Here is a 16,251-nt window from a genome sequence, read left to right on the forward strand (position 1 = left end):
GCTCAGGCTGCCTTGCACACACTCACCCTATCACTGGGCATGCCTACTCAGGCCTGGGGCTTGACGGCAGCATTCTCGAGTGCCCAGGAGGGTAGAGGTGACTCTGTAATGTGGCCCTGGAGGGTTCTTGGAGTCCACTGCAAGCCTGAGAGCCCTCCCGTATGTCCAGCTCTACTCTGAAACACCCCAAGAACTCCATCACTATGAGAAAGGCCCTTCTTGGAGAGGGACTGCACAGAGCCTGAGTCAGCCCTCAGAGCAGGCCCCTTTCCAGGAATAGAGCTGTCCCAGCCTAGAGCTTGGGATCTGGCCATGTCACCCTCTTGAGGGCACCCAGCCCAGGGCCCCCCACTGAGCCTGGGCCATACAGAGGGAACCTTGCTTCCCCTCTCATCCCTCAGCCTCAAGACCCATCCACCTTTCCTGGGGTTAGAAGCCATTAAACATTTGCCTTCCTGCCACAGCAGCCACCATCCCACACCTTGTGCTGCAGCTAGGGATGTGAGGTCACTGCCATGAGCTTCCCCACCTCCAGTTGCAGGCCCCAGAGGTGGAAACAGGTATGGACATCCAGAGGTTTGGGGAAACTCAGAATCTCAGGATCCCAGATATTCCAACAAAGAGTTGATGTATCTTCTCCATTGTGCCCCACCACCCCCAGCCCTGACCTCACAGCACCTGCTTGTCCCAGAGGCTCATTAGCACCTCCCTGCCAAGTTCCCATTCCCCACTCCATCCCAGTGGCAAGGCTGGGCCTCTGTTACTCATCACAGGTGCGGCACAGTTAACACCTGAAAATTACATGAGGGAGGGAGGGAGGGAGCGAGGGAGGGAGGGAGGGAGGGAGGGAGGGAGGATGGATGGATGAATGGATGAATAAGTTGATTCAAATGAACCTTGGGCCTGGCAAAGATCTGCTCCATTCAAGGGTCTCTATCCAGGGGTTTTGGGAAATGCTGACTGCAACAAACTGTGAAATTTCCTCAAAACTTAAAAACTGACTTGTAAGGTAAGGTCTTATTTGCCAAGTAGAGATATGGAAAACAACAGCTACCGTCATCATTGTTTTTGTAAACAGAAGGATATTCTCAAGGCAAAAGAAAGTAGGCAGGGTGCAATCTTGGAAGAAAGACAAGCATTGAAGATGTATAAATTGGGATTCTGGAAAATATACAACATAGGACATTTTTTCAAAACTTTCTTGGGTATTGGGATAAGTTGGGCCTTAGGGCTTGGAAATGCCCAAGTGCTTCCACTCTCCACCAGGGTAAGAGCCCCTCCTGCAGCCTTTCTGGCTGGGATTGGTTCCCCTCTGCTTGCATATTCCTCAGGACAGAGGGCTCACCACCTCTCCCAGTTAGCTCAGGGGCTGACAATGACATTGTAGAGCACCTTTAAATGGCTTCCAAGCCTACCATGGGAGACAGGTAAGGAGACCAGGAGCAGGGTATGATGGCAGAGGGGTTGAGGGGAGGGAAGACCAAGGCTTCCAGCCCCAGGGCATAGCTGTGGTAAGGAAAAGGGCATACTCATGTCCAGCCGGACCAAAGTAGAAAAATCAGCTGCCAAGATCTGAACTTTCCCAAGGGGCACCTGGAAGTGCGGAGTCTGGAGTCTGAGTCTTCCGGCTGCCCCATTCCACCCCAAATGGACCTCCAGAAAGGTTCTGATGTGCACCACAGCCACAGCCTCGGTAGATATGTGAGGTACCCAAGCCCATAGACCAGAGGTGGGGGTGGAGAGTGGAAGAAAATGGTGGAAGCTCAGGAGTCCTCAGGCGGGCTGGAGACGAGGATGCAGGCAGGAATCCTGCCCAGACCTGACCTTCGAGGGCCTTCTCTGTCCAAGAGGTCCTGGGCCCTGGCTGCTGAGACTGGAGGGGCCTGCTGGGTGATCAGGCCTGGGGGAGTGTCATGTGCACACACTCACACACACACGCCACATTCCAGTTGTGCTCTGTCAGCGTTTGGGCAAACCAGGATTGCGTGGCTTTGGGAGGACAGGGAACAAATAACCCCCAAAAGTGGGTGAGGGAGGGACTGGGGCTGATTGGAAGGAACTTGGGAGAACCCCAGGGAACCACTTCTGTGCTGGGTCACCAGGTTCAAGATCCGGGTTTTCCTGCTGTGCTCTGAGGTGACTGGATCAGCATTTCCCCTGTTCCCAGGCAAGCCCACCCTCTCCCTGACCCCACAATGCTCACTACTACCCATGGCCTCAGGACCAACCACTGAGGACACCGCAAACCTCCCCGTATGCAACACGACGAGCTCCTGTCACACTGCCACCTGGCTTTTTTTGGCCCCTCCTCCCCTGTTCCACACATTCCGTCACCCCCAGACCTCTCTTAAGGCCTCCATCAGCTTTCCATAACACTGTCTGCCACTGAGTGCTGTGAGCCCTACAGTCCACTTTCTCACGGAAAGTGATTTCCTTCCTTCTTGTGGCCTGGCAAAATTTTCATCCAATGCCTGACTTCTTCAAGATCCCACCTGACTTCTATCTCGGCCTGAATTTCTGGCCTTCCTGGCACTGCTACTCCATGCCATCTCATTCATATCCCAGTGGTAACCCCAGGATCCCTGGGGATGATGTCTGGAAGAGAGGATGCAGGGTGCGGCAGGGTAACAAGAGCCACGGGCATCCACACAGGAACATCCGAGCAGTGGAGGGATGGTTTGTTCTGGGCCCATCGCAGGCCCAGCTCTGATAATCCTCTGTCCCTTGTGCTCAAGTTCCAGATCCCCAAACTCTGCCCTAAAGCAGTGAGTTCCAAGGGTCCATCAGAACCTTGCTCCTGCAGTGTCAGTAGACCTTCTGAGTTAGGTTTTGCAGTTTCAAGGGGACTGCCTGGCCCTGCCTGGGATGCTGAAGCTGAACTCTGCCCCTGGACTACCCCACCGACCCTCTGACTCAGCCTGGACTGAGAATGTAGAGGTGGCTCCTCCTGCCACCTTGAGGAGACCTCAGATATCAGGCCCCAGGCCAGAGAAGGAAAGTGAGGCATAGAGACACCCCAGAACAGACCCAGCCTTATGGGGCACACGACAGGGCACTTGAGGCATGGAGGGTATCAAGGTGGCCCAAGGGCAAACCCGCTGCCCCCTCCCACCCCTCTCCACTGGCCATAGGCTGGATCACCCTGCTTGAAGGGGGAGCTGGGACCACTGTTTATGCCACTGTGGGGAGGCCACAGCCTGCCTGGCAGTGCCACCTGCCCAGCGCCAGTGCTGATTCAGCAGAGCCCCCCCAGCACATATGCACTTGGACACAGGCACGCACACTCATGCACACACAGTGGCAAATACACATGTACATATGCACAGACGAATGGGCACCAACACACTCCCAGACATGGACACACACACAACACACATGCAAACGCAAGCCCACATTCACTCCCAGACATGGACACACATATACAACACACATGCAAACGCAAGCCCACATTCACTCCCAGACATGGACACACATACACAACACACATGCAAACGCAAGCCCACATTCACTCCCAGACATGGACACACATACACAACACACATGCAAACGCAAGCCCACGTTCACTCCCAGACATGGACACACATACACAACACACATGCAAACGCAAGCCCACGTTCACTCCCAGACACAGATCTACAGGCATACACGGACAACGCAAGCCCACATTCACTCCCAGACAGATCTACAGGCATACACGGACAACCGTGGACCTAAGCACACACACACGCACGCTTCACCCAGACAGGATGACAGGATGCCGAGTAAGGAGAAGGCTCACCTCTGCAGCTGAGTCCCACCTGTAGGTGCCTCCACCCCATCCGCTCTGATGCCTGCACCCACAGCCAGTGACCCAAACCCAGGAACACGTGGTCAGCAGAGCCACATATGAGAGGTAAATGGCCCCAGGGTAGCAACATGGCCATGGCTGGGCCAGAGGCACATTCTAAGTGGAGTTGAGCTGCAACGAGTGGAACCAAACTGCCTCTGCCAGGGCTTATCAAACAACAGCCCCAGCCCTGCCCTCACCAGCAGACCAAGGGGCCCTCAACCCATCCCCTCACAGCCACGCAAGAAGACTGGGGAATGTCATGAGGGAATTACAAGATGCACCCTTCTACCACCAAACCAAACCGAGTGGGACAGTAGCCCCCAGGGACTAAGGAAGCCTGCAAGAAGGAGGGTATGTTTGGGAAAAGCCTGGGAGTACTGCGGGCCACCCTGGAAACCAGAAGGGCAGGCATTCTTGAGAGTGGGACATGAATGCCTGAGGCCTGAGACTCATGTGAACTTGGATGCAGGGCACTCCTTGCTGGAGATGACTGACAGTGGGTGCAATCTCTGCTCAGGAGTCCACCCAGGGCAGGCATACGCAGAAAGAAAATGCTGAGACCACTCAGTTCCATGCAGACTTCTGAAGGGGAGCTCAACACTTCTGGGCTCGGTTTTCAGGAGCAAGGTGGGCCGGACAGGCGGGAGCTGGGAACTGCCCGGTAGGGTGTCAGCCACCTCAGGTGGTGCCCTGCCCAGGAGGAGGCTGGAGGTAGAGCCTGATTGGGACCTGCTCCCCTCTATGTGGGTCCTCAGCCACTCATGGGCCAGGAAGGCTGGCCAGAACCCGCCAAGATCACACACGCACAATAAGATGCCCTCATTGGCTGAGTGCACTGCAACGGGGCACAGGGCGCCTTCATCTGCCCCACCAGTCAACAGACTATGCACCTCTCAGTGCCGTGGCGGTAAACTGTGAAAGAGCAGATCACGACTCCTTCCCCTAAATCAGATCTGAGGCTGGAGTGGACTGAACCAGAAAGCCTTGAAATCTGTCCGCGATGTTGCTGAGGATGTTTTCAAAACAGCCCTGGAATCCGACCACTTACGACCATCACCCCTGCCAGTACCCTGGGCCAAGTATGCATCTCCTCTCTCCTGGGCCCCCCTCACTGGCCTCCCTGCTGCTCCTGTGGCCCCCACAGTCTCTTCTCCACACAGCGGCCAGGATGGCACTGAGAAAACGTCTCTCCAGGGCACATGCTGCAGCCCCCCCGACCTCTCTGACTCAGGACCTGTCCCTCTCCATGGCACTTTCTGCTCCCATCACCAGGCCTCTGTGCCCTCTGCCAGGATGTCTTCCCTCAGATGCCCACACAGCCTCCTGAAGCAGATGCTGAGTTGCCGCACAGGAATGTTCCAGCCCACCTAGGGGCCCTGCCCAGCCAGTGACAGATGGGAGTCTGTAGAGAGTCTGCCTTCCTCATCCCTCAGTGAGACAATACCACCATCTCCTGGAGGTTCCCAGCAGGGCTGAGACCCCTTTGCCCATAGTGTCATCTGCTCTGCGTGCACCCCTTTGGGGGGATTTTCTTCCTTCCCAGGCTCCCCACCCCACCCCTGTCCCACGCTCCCTGGAATCACCTTCCAGGCAGACTACTTGCAGATAGTCCTTGATCTGGCCCTTGTCTCAGGGATCACTTGTAGGGGAGCCCAGCCTAAGACACTCCATCGCTCCCTTTTTTTCCCTTTAGCAATAACTCCCCATCTCCCCTCCCCCAGCCCCTACCATTTGCTTTCTGTCTGTATGAATTTGACTACTCTAGGACCCTTAGAAAAGTGGACTCGTACAGTATTTTGTGTGTATGTGACTGATTTATTTCACTTAGCGTAATGTCCTCAAGGTTCACCCACACTGTTGCATGTGTCCACGTGGCCTTGCTTTGTCAGGCTGAGTAACACTCCCTTGTGGATAGACCGCATTTGCTTACCCATCTGCCCCTCCACGACACCTGGGTTGCTCCCACCTTTTAGCTACTGCGAATAGTGCTGCTGTGAACGCGGGTGTGCAAATATCTGTTCAAACCCTGCTTTCAAGTATTTTAGGTACTTGCCCAGAAGTAGAATTGCTGGTCATCTGGTCGTTCTATTTTGTGGGAAACTGCTATAGTGTTTTCCACAGTGGCTGCACCATTTTACTTTCAAATTTCAACAGTGCACAAGTGTTCTAATTTCTCCACATCTTCAACAACACTTGTTACTTTCTGTTGTGTTGTGACAGCCATCCTAATGGGTGTGAGGCAGTATCTCACTGCGGTTTTAATTTGCATTTATCTAATGATTAGTGATGTCCAGCATCTTTTCATGTGCTTACTGGTTATATCTGTATATCCTTTGGTTTTTTGTTCTGTTTTGTTTTGTTTTTTTGAGATGGAGTCTTGCTCTGTTGCCCAGGCTGGAGTGCAGTGGTGCAGTCTCAGCTCACTGCAACCTCTGCCTCCCAGGTTCAAATGATTCTTTGGCCTCAGCCTGGGCTAATTCTTATATTTTTGTAGAGATGGGGTTTCACCATGTTGGTCAGGCTGGTCTTGAACTCCTGACCTCATGTGATTTGCCTGCCTCAGCCTCCCAAAGTGCTGGGATTACAGGCGTGAGCCACCACACCGGGCCTGTATATCCTCTTTGGAGAAATGTATACATACAAGTAATTTGCCCATTTTTTAATTGGGTTATTTGGGGGCTGATTGTTGAGTTACAGAAGTTCTTTATGTATTCTAAATATTATCTTCTCTCCATTAAATCTTTGCTCAACTATTTCCTGCTCAGATAATCCTTGACCTCATTATTTAACATGTCACCCACCTCCCAGCTTACACACACACACATGCATACACACACCACAGCCCTCCCTGCTTTCAGTCCTTCTCTGCCTTTAGCACCATTCGACACTCCACTGTCAGAATTTGTCTGGTTTGTGTGAGTTCTACAAGGGCAGAGGTTTCCAATGCCTTCTCCACTGCAGTGTTCCCAGCACCTAGAACAGAGCCTGGCACACAGTCGGTGCTCAGTAAATGCTGAGAGAATGAAAGAAGGATGCAACAGACTCCTGCGACACACTCACCCCTCACATGCACTCTCTCCCACACTGCCGGCAACCCCCATCCACACACACTCTCACACACACTCAGGACTCCCCACACCACACAGCCCCTTGGGCAGTCTGATCCACACCGGCCCTCCAAGTCGCTCTCACCCCACCACATTCCCCCTGCCACGCAGACACGCGCATCCACATGAGGTCATGAAAAGGCACCCTCTGGAGCTGCCCTGACTCCTGGGTCCTCCTGGCCTGCCAGGTGTTTCCCATCCAGTGTGGCCCACTCCCCATTCAAAGCCTTTGATCTCCCCCACATTTCTATATCTGGGGCCCCCAGCCTCTCTGCAGGGCTTTGCTCTCCCTTCACATCAAGCCTGCATGAAACATCTCCTCCAGGAAGCCTCTGCTCTCTATCTCATCAGCCTCCAGGACCCAGGGGAGGGACCCTGGCCCCAGAGCAGGGGGTAGAATGGGGCAGGGGTCTGCAGGTGTGTGCACCTCTCTCCACCACGCAGGGATTGCATGCTGCCTTCTGCTGAGGAGCCCGGGGCTATCCCCACAAAGCCTCTACCTCTTACCTAGAGCCACACTGCTGGCAGAGTGGCTCAGTTTCCCCATCGGAGTCAGGGCAAGGGGGAAGGCCCCTTCAGTTCTGACAGCCTGGGGACAAAGTTAGCTCCTGCCCTGCCACCCATTCCCAATGTCACTCAGGCAAGGCCATTCCCTGTGCTGGACCTCAGCTTTCCCACCCATGACAGGGTGGCTCTGGGCCAATGCCCCATGGTCACCCAGTTGGTGGATGTGCAATGAGACGGCTCAGATAGTGCTCTCAGGCTCCCAACAGCACACATCCCTGTTAGTGGTCCCAGCATGGCTGCCTCCTACAGAAGGCTGGGTGGGGGGCAAGCACAACAGAGAAGCACTCGGCCTCCTCCAGCTCAGCGTCCATAGGCCACAGAATTCACAGAGGCAAGCCAAGGGCCACAAAGGGGAAAGAAGGAGAGAGGGAAAGAAGGAGGAAAGGGAAGAAGGGAAGGAGAACTATGGGACAAAGAGGGAAAGGAAAGAAGGAAGGAGGGGAGGGAGGAAAGAAGAGAGAAAGGAAAAAAGGGGGAAGGAAGAAGGAACAGAGGAAAGGGAGAAAGGAAGAGAAGAAGGGGAGGAAGGGGAGGAAAATGGGAGGGAATGTAGGAAAGAAGGAAGGAAGAAAGGGAGGGAGGTGGGTAGGAAGAGAGGGAAGGAGAAAGACAGAAGAAAAAAGAGGAGGAGAGGGAGGGAAGGAGAGAGGGGAAAAAAAAAGAGGGAGGAAGGGAAGGAAGTCAGAAAGGAAGGCCGACAAGAAGCCATTTATTCATGAGGCCCATGGGGTGGGGACGGAGCTGCCTGCCGTCACAGGTAAGCACAGACTGAGAGGGGCCAGAGATGGCAGCCACGCAGAGGGGTCCGAGGGTTTGTGCAGGGTCTTGATACGCTCCCCTCCTTCCCCCGACTCCAGGCCACTGGTGTCAGCATCACACATGGGAGATGAGAAGTCCCTGCACAGCCTTCCCTGGGCTTCCTGAGAGCAAAGGCAGTGCAGATTACAGAGGAGGAGGGAGATGGAGGCAGCAGGATGTCAAGTGAGCACTGCAGCTGGTGGAGTGTGGGGAGGTGGCAGCAGCGGGTTCAGGAGGAAGTGGGTGCCTACCTGGGCAGGAGGTTTAGCTGGCCATGATGTGCTTCACAAATGCTGGAAAGAAGAGGAGAGTGAGTAGCAGGGATGCAACACGGGGCAGCCATGGCTGGAAGCCTGGGTCCCAGCACTCCCCTCCCAGAAGACCCCTGCCCCTGCTGAGCCCACCTTCGTAGTTGATGCAGCCGTTGGAGTCCTCTTGCCCAGCCATCAACTTCTCCACTTCGTCTTCTGTCAGCCTCTCACCTGGCAGGAGTGGGAGGCTGAGTCAGCACTGTGCATGCAGAGGCATGATGGGGTGGGGGCACCCACTGAATCCCTCTAGACGGTGGTTCAACCTCTCCAGTATTCCCACAGCCAGCACTGTTCACAAGACCTTGGCCATCACCCCATTTCTGAGGCTAGGAGAATCAATGACAAGTTAAGAAGGGGCCTGGGGTACAGCATGTGCTGTCCTCTGTCCCACTAGGCTGAGAGGGGGTCCCTCCACCAGAAGGAAGCCAGGCCTCCCTAGAAGCAGTCCCTTGGGGCAGACTCTTGAAGCTAGAGGAAGGGCCCATGGGGTGGAGTTGGGGACCTTGGGAGAGGGTGGTGGAGGGGGCCAAGAGACCACCCGCTGCTCCCCAAGTCTGGCATTCTTCTGCCTCTGTACTTCTGTGTGCTGTGCTGGTCCCCCTTCAAAGTGCCAGCCGCAGCTCCCCCTAATTACCCCCACCTCTAGACACACACAGAGAGAGAGAGAGAGGAGAGAGAGAGAGAGAGAGGAGAGAGAGAGAGAGACCAGCACGGAGCTGAAATAGTAGGCACTCAAATGTTTGCTGCAGGAAAAAATCACTTTGAAGAGGGACCCCCTGCTGCAGGCAGCTGATGGTGGGGGTACAAGCGGGAGGTACACAAGTCTCCACAGAGGTCAGAATCCCCAGGGGGCAGGCACTCGACCTGCTTGACCACTTAGGGCTGTGGCCCTGGAATTTGACCTTGGAGTAATGACCACCAGGACAGTGGCCTGGAGTCGTGGGAAGGAAGGGAGCATATCAAGACAGCTCCTTCCTGCCCTGCTCTGTCCCCAGAGCTGATGTCCTCCCGCTTCTGTGAGCTGCACCAGCATGCTTGCTTTATTCCCCTCCTAAGGAACAGTTCTGTTGTCTGCTGTTGAGGCTCCCTAACTATGTAACTCTCTCCATTTCACCGGTGGGTCCCAGGCCTGGGGGGCAACAGAGTGGTTTCTCCCAGGATGCCCCTGGAAGGAGGGGGGTAGGGGAGGAGGCTGCCCTCACCCAGCGTGGCCAACACGTGGCGAAGCTCAGCACCCATGACAGTGCCATTGCCCTCCTTGTCGAAGACCCGTAGCCCCTCCACGAAGTCCTCATAGGTGCCCGTGTCCTTGTTTTTGGAAATGTGCTGGAGCATGGGCAGGAAAGTTTCAAAGTCCATCATCTTGGTATTGAGCTCTGCAGAAAAATGGTCCCAGGTTCCAGGGTCTAAGGCTGGGGTGGGCACACCCCTCCCCCGTGCCTGGTAATGAGGAGCTATCCCCACCGCTCACACAGTTCTACAACAGTCTATACCAGTTCTCACAGCAGTCTACACCAGTGTGCCATTTAAAAGCAAGCTACCACGACGAGGCACTTTATAGTCTACTGAGCAATGCACTGTTTCCATAGCCCTTTGCTATTCACAAAGGGAGTCTGCTGCCCTGAGCCACCACGGAGGGCTCTGTCCAGAACCCCTTGCCTACTTTTGGGAAACAGTCCTCCCTTCATGGCATTTTCTTATAGACCTCACCCTCCACCACCTGTGATTGCATGAGGAGCAGCTAGGCCAATCAGAGACCTTCCCTGGGACTTTTAAACCCTTGGTGGGGGCTTGGGCCTCACTCCTTTTTTTTTTTTTTTTTTAGCTTTAAAATTTTATTCATTTATGTATTTATTCATTTATTTATTTATTATTTTTAGACACAAGGTCTTCTTGTTCTGTCATCCAGACTGGAGTACAGTGGTGTGATTATAGCTCACTGCAACCTCAAATTCCTGGGCTCACGGGATCCTCCTGGCTCAGCTTCCTGAGTAGCTGGGACCACAGGTGCATGCCACCATGCCAAGCTAAATTTTTAATTTTTGTAGAGATGGAATCTCACTATGTTACCCAGGCTGGTCTCAAACTCCTGGCCTCAAGTGATCCTTCCAAAGCACTGGGATAACAGCATCCCACTGCCCACTGCTGTCACTGCCTCACCTTCTCACTCCTCCGTAGGTGTCAGCACCTACCACCAGGAGGCCTGGCAAATCAACATGGAGCCAGATGCTCCAGCAAACCATTACCGCATGTCTCCTGGTCAGCATGGCCCTGTGACAGGCCTCAGTGTCCTCACTGGGACAACAGGAGGATGTCGGGAAAGATTCTCGTGCTATCCCGCAGGATGGATGGCAGCCCACCCAGGCAGTCTCCCTGGGACTGACACTATGGGGGCTTTTGGGCAGGTGCACTACCTTCCTGTTTTGGCTTCCCCAGGACACGGAGCACCTCCGCCTGTGTGGGGTTCTGGCCCAGTGCCCGCAGGACATCCCCACACTGCCCGTAGGTGATCTTCATCTCACACTTGGGTGTGCGGTCGAACAGCATGAAGGCTTCCTTGAACTCTGCCAGGAGAGGGCAGTGAGCCACAGACACTCCCAGGCTCAGCCTACCCCACTCCCCACACCCCTGGCAGGACCCTCAGACCGGGGAACCCCAGCCCAATCCTGCAACCCCTAGACTCAAGACCCCTGCTCACCTTCAATCTGCTCAGGTGTGAACTCGATCTGAAAAGAGACCCCAAAGACTCAGATGCCCGGCTTAAAAGGTGGGACCACGCCTCCTCCTGGGCACTCCGTGGCCAGCCCAGAATGTCAACTGTCTCAGCCTGTCCCATTCCAGCATCCCAGCCTGCACCCCCAGGACCTCCTGCAGTCCACCTTGACGCTCTCCTGCCTCCTTAACCCCTCCACCTGTCCAGCCAGAAGGCCTTGAGTCTGTGTGCACCCAGCCCCTGATTCTCGGTGGAATCAGGGGTAGCAGTGAGGAGGGAGGCCACATGCCCAAGGTCTCAGGCCAGTGGGGGCCTTACCTGATGCTCCCGGTTCTGGACAGATGTACCTTAAGACGCAAGCCCCAGTCAGGCTGGCTTTGCTTGGGGCCTGGTGGGCAGGACTGTCAGCAAAAGTGATATGGGAAGGCCCAGGGTGGCAGGAGGAATAAGGGCAATGGTACAGGCTGAGGGCTCGTGGCAGCATCAGGGGTGAGCACAAGTGTGCATGTGTGTGTGTGAGCATGTGTCTATATACGTCTGCCTTCACAGAGACCCCTGAGCCCTCAAGACCAGGCAATCACTCACCAGCCCCACTAAACCTATTTCTCACACACCCTGTCTGTAGGCCCCGGAAAGCTCCTGCACCCCAGGACAGCACAGGGCCGGGGCAGTGCTGCTGAGTGTTTGCTGAAGTCACATTGGGGCCACCTTGATTGACGTCAATCAAGAGGCCTCCCGGGATCCAGTGTCCCCCTCCTCACCGGATACCAGGTCTATTTTTATCACTGCAGTCACTCGCCCCAAGGTCAAGGTCACACGAGGGAAAGGAGCTTGGGGGAGGGGCATGACTGACATCTCTCTCATGGCTGCTGCCTCGGGGACCCACCAACGTCCACAGTGCATGCCGGCACACAGGGACACCCTGTTCAGGGCCACCCTACCATGACTGTCCCTCCTGGCTTCCGGCTCAACCAGAAGAACAGGTTGGGAAGAACAGGTTGTCATTCCTGGCTCCCTGAGAGCTCTCTCTACCAGGAAGCCTGCTGAGATTAGGGTATCTGGGCTCCTGGGAAAGGTTCCCTGCCCTTTACCTGCCACCTGGGGATGGGGGAAGAGGGCCCATGAGGGGTCTCATTGTCCCTACCTCTCAGAAGGGAGTCTGTGCCAACCTCAGGCCTGGCGAGAAAGGACAATGCCACCACGGGCCGTGGCTGTGGTCAGAGCCTCACCACGAGGCCTGCAGAACGCAAGCCTGAGACCTGGGGTGACCAACGCCAGGTGCATATACTCTGAATGGTTCCCAGCAGCCCTGCAAGAGGGGACTTGCTGTTCTGTTTCACAGCTGAGGAAACCGCACCTCAGAGCACTGAAGAACTTGGCAACTAAAACGGAGCAGAGTTGGGATTTGAACCCTTGCCTCGAAGGACGTGGTAGGTGTCTCTGGGAAGGGCTCATGAACAGGAGGTAAGACTTCACCGATGGAATGTAGGTCTTGCTGGGCATGTGGGGACGGGGAGGGTTCCATAGGGCTCCTGAGGAGGCAGCCAGGGCAGCAGTGGTCCCAGCCAAGAACAGGGAGCAGGCAGGACACAGGGTACGTGCTGCTATGCAGATACCACAGGTGGGAGTCATGGCTCCCTCCAAGTTTAGACTCTGAGAAAGACTTCCCAGCTGGGGAAGGGCTCCTGGGGCCACTGGTCATACCACCATGACCAGCTTCCTGCACAGCTTTCAGAATGTCCCCAGTCCGCTGATGCTTCAAGTTCCCTGCCTAAAAGCTGAGGCCCGGAAGTGCTGTACCAGCTTTGGGCTCGGTGACTTGAGCGAGACCTGGACAGGGGCCCTGCTTCTTACTCCCCATCTCATCCACCCTGGGAGCGTGTATGGACTTGGGACCCTCAGCTGAAGAAGGAAAATCCCTGCCTGGCTCCCACTGGCTCCGGGATTCCCCAAGGATGAGAAATCCAGGGAGAAGGGCAAGGGAAAGCCCATTTCCAAAACCACTGAAAAGACAGTCCAGACTCAAACCCCAGTCCAGACCCCACCCTTAGTTCTCAGCAGCACCAGGGGAGTCCTGCAGAACGTCTGACCACCATCCCTCCTGCTGCAGCCTTTCTGATGCCTGAAGCAGGCAGGGCTTGTCTGACCTCTGCACAGAAGCTTCCAGCATCAGCTCAGTGCTCACTTCCAGAGCCTGACCTGCCTCTTGCTAGGTCCACTCTGGGATCCACTCACTTGCCTTGCTCCTACTGCCACCAGCCAGCTCCCATACCCACCTTGATCTTGGAAGCATCGAACTCGACCTCCTTAGGGCGCTCAGGTTCAGGGGGAGGTGCGGGAGCGGGAGCTGGAGCTGCCTTGGTGGCCGCCTTGGCGTCATCCTTCTTGGGCTCTGGCTTTTTGGGGGCCATTGGGGCTGTAAGTACAGAGAGGGATGTGGAGAGAAGAATGCAGAAAGCAGGGTAGGTGAGCCGCCTCGCTCAGGCCTTTATCCTGCCCAGATACTTCATGACCCCAGCCCCACCCCTGCAGTGCACAATAGGGACAGGGCCATAAAAGGATATGGCTAGGCTCAGGGGCTATTTTGGGGCCTGGGGAGGGCATTGTTCGGGCTCAGGAATGGGTAGGGGAGGAGGGATCTCCATTCCTCCCAATCACCTGTTGGGAAGGGGGAGGGAGAAAGGGGGACAAAGGCCACTGCTTAACACAGACATACACACATACACACACACTCTTCTGCAAACCCGCACATACCCACGCAGGGCCCTGCTGCCCCTCCGCAGGTCCATAAGATGAAGAGGTGAAGAAGGGTGGACCAAGTACACGCTACGTGTTGTTTTGGGACCAGAAGGACTGGGATGAACTAAGGGCACCTCTGAACTTCAGCTCTCATCCGTGCATCAAAGTCCCCTGTGCCTGTGTCTGTGTCTATGACCATGTCCGTGTGGGGGAAGGCGGAGGTCAGCATGTGTCTGTGTGTGTTGTCTCGGTGTCTGTGTGTCTGTGGGTCTCGATGTGTCTCTGGGTCTCTGTGTGTCTGTGTTTGTTGGGGGGGTCTGTGTACACCTGTGTGTGTTGTCTGGGTGCCTCCACGGTGGGGGACTCTGTGTGTGCCTATGTGTGCTCCGTATCTGTGTCTATGTAAGGGATGGCCCAGGTGTCTGCATTTGTCTCTGAGGGTCTGGGTCTTTATGTGTGTGTGTCTGTATGTCTATGTGAGTGTGTCTGCGGGTGTTGCTTCTGTGTGTTTATGTCTGGGTGTTCACAGGTGTCTGTATGTGAGTATCTGGTCGTGGCAGGCAGCTGTAGCCCTGGCTATGGGTCCAAGGGTCTCCAGGAATCCCCCCCAAAGGGCAAGAGAAAGGATGCTGCTCCCTGTAGGGCAGTCGCCCCAGGCCAGTTCAGCAGCCTCCCTCTTCAGCCCCTGCTGGCCCAGAGACCAGTTTCTCAGCTTTCACCCCTGGATTCCTCCTTTCCTTCTCTACAGCCCCCAGGGATGCACATTTCCCTACACACCCCAGGCCTGGCTCCCCACTGCACCCTCTGCCCAGAGTGCCCTCGCCCCCTCTGCCTGACACATTCAAGGCTTGGCTCTACTGGCCCTTTTCCAGAAAGCTCTCTCCAATGCTGTTCCACTGCCCCATGTTGCCCTCTGCCGACCCTTTTGGCAGGGGCTCTGAGAGGGTCTGCCTCTCTGAGGAACCGCAAGCTGCCGAGCAGGGTCTGCCCCAGTGCAAGGACGCTCACCCCCATTCCTACCACTCAGTGCCCACCTCCAGTGCCCATCCTGCAGTGCCAGGCCCTCAGGGTCCATCCCAAGGCCCAACCTTCAGCAGATGACAGTGACAGAGTGCAGCCTGACAGGACTGCCACTTGGGGAGGTGGGAAGGCTGAAGTGGCACAAGGCTCTTCCCGCACGGGGATGCCAACAGTGGGGACATCTTGCAAACACATTGGGCTCTGTTCCTTGCCCAGCATCTGCGCCTGGGGGATGGGAAGGAGGCACTCCTGGTTATTTTTAAGTGCCTGGAGCCTTTGATAGAAACTTCAGAGGCAGTGCCCCCACCCCCAGCGATTTCCCTGGTGTGGCGAGGGGCTAAGCCTGAGGCTGAGAGGGTGCCGTGGGGCCCAGGGCCTCTACCTGGCACGCCCTGCTGTCTTCCTACTGGGCCCAGTCCCTCTCATGCTGTCACTCCGCCTCACAGGGAAGGACAGTAATCCAGGGCTGGGGCCGGCCCGCTCCTGACTGGAACACATTCTGCCTCTCATCTGGAGGGCAGAACACCCACATCTGGAAATCTGACAACATCCGGGGCTGGCGGGGGGTGGGGGGGCAAGTTTTTTCACTTTTCTTCCAGATGTTTGGCAACAGTATTGAGAAAGAAACGGGTGGGGGGAGGGTCAGTAGAGACGAGCCAGAAATACCACAAGAGGCGAAGACAGCCAGAGGGACATGCAGAGGGGCCCCGGGGAGGTCCCACCACCCAGGCCTGCCGACCCTCAGGACAACGGGCTCTGGAAGTCACATGGGAGCCCCAGCCACCCACAGACACTGCCAACAAGACCAATTTTCTTGCGTTCATCATGAGGGAAGCAGAGGGTCAGAGCAGAGGACATACACAGGGACCCCTCTCCCATCTCATTTCTTTCATCCTCACACAATTGCCATCCCTTGGAAACCACCCAACATCGGCCCAAAAGGGGGTAAACCAGTGACAAGAGCGTCCTGAGCCTCAATGTCCAGTTCTGTGATCTAGGATGGGCAGGCTCATGCAGCCAGCCAGAGCCACATAGTGCCACCTTTCTCCACCTGTGCGTGGCAGGGTCAAGGCAGTGGCTTGGGCCCCTTCTGTCACACACAGTGCAAACGTGGTCCTGCAGTAGGGACAGGGTGCACAGAGCCATCCTCACTCCCTCGTCAGGACC

The 16,251-nt window shown here is 55.8% G+C and overlaps 1 protein-coding gene across 2 annotated transcripts; it reads right to left on the reverse strand.

Moving 5' to 3' along the window:
- Window positions 1–8,184: 8,184 nt before the first annotated feature.
- MYL3 (myosin light chain 3) lies at window positions 8,185–13,823 on the reverse strand. 2 transcript variants are annotated; one of them, XM_033205238.1, is made up of 7 exons: window positions 13,602–13,823; window positions 11,311–11,338; window positions 11,027–11,176; window positions 9,815–9,988; window positions 8,706–8,783; window positions 8,553–8,594; window positions 8,186–8,423 (listed from the first exon to the last, which is right to left on the reverse strand). In XM_033205238.1, the coding sequence occupies exons 1-6, from the start codon at window positions 13,734–13,736 to the stop codon at window positions 8,566–8,568; spliced, it is 594 nt and encodes a 197-aa protein (XP_033061129.1). In that variant the 5' UTR covers window positions 13,737–13,823; the 3' UTR covers window positions 8,186–8,423; window positions 8,553–8,565. The 2 variants fall into 2 exon arrangements, with proteins under 2 accessions (XP_033061119.1, XP_033061129.1); XM_033205228.1 differs by having other exon boundaries at window positions 8,185–8,594.
- Between the last annotated feature and the right edge of the window lie 2,428 nt (window positions 13,824–16,251).

This window comes from Trachypithecus francoisi, unplaced genomic scaffold (genome assembly GCF_009764315.1).
Source record: "Trachypithecus francoisi isolate TF-2019V2 unplaced genomic scaffold, Tfra_2.0 Lachesis_group0, whole genome shotgun sequence".
Lineage (NCBI taxonomy): Eukaryota > Metazoa > Chordata > Mammalia > Primates > Cercopithecidae > Trachypithecus > Trachypithecus francoisi.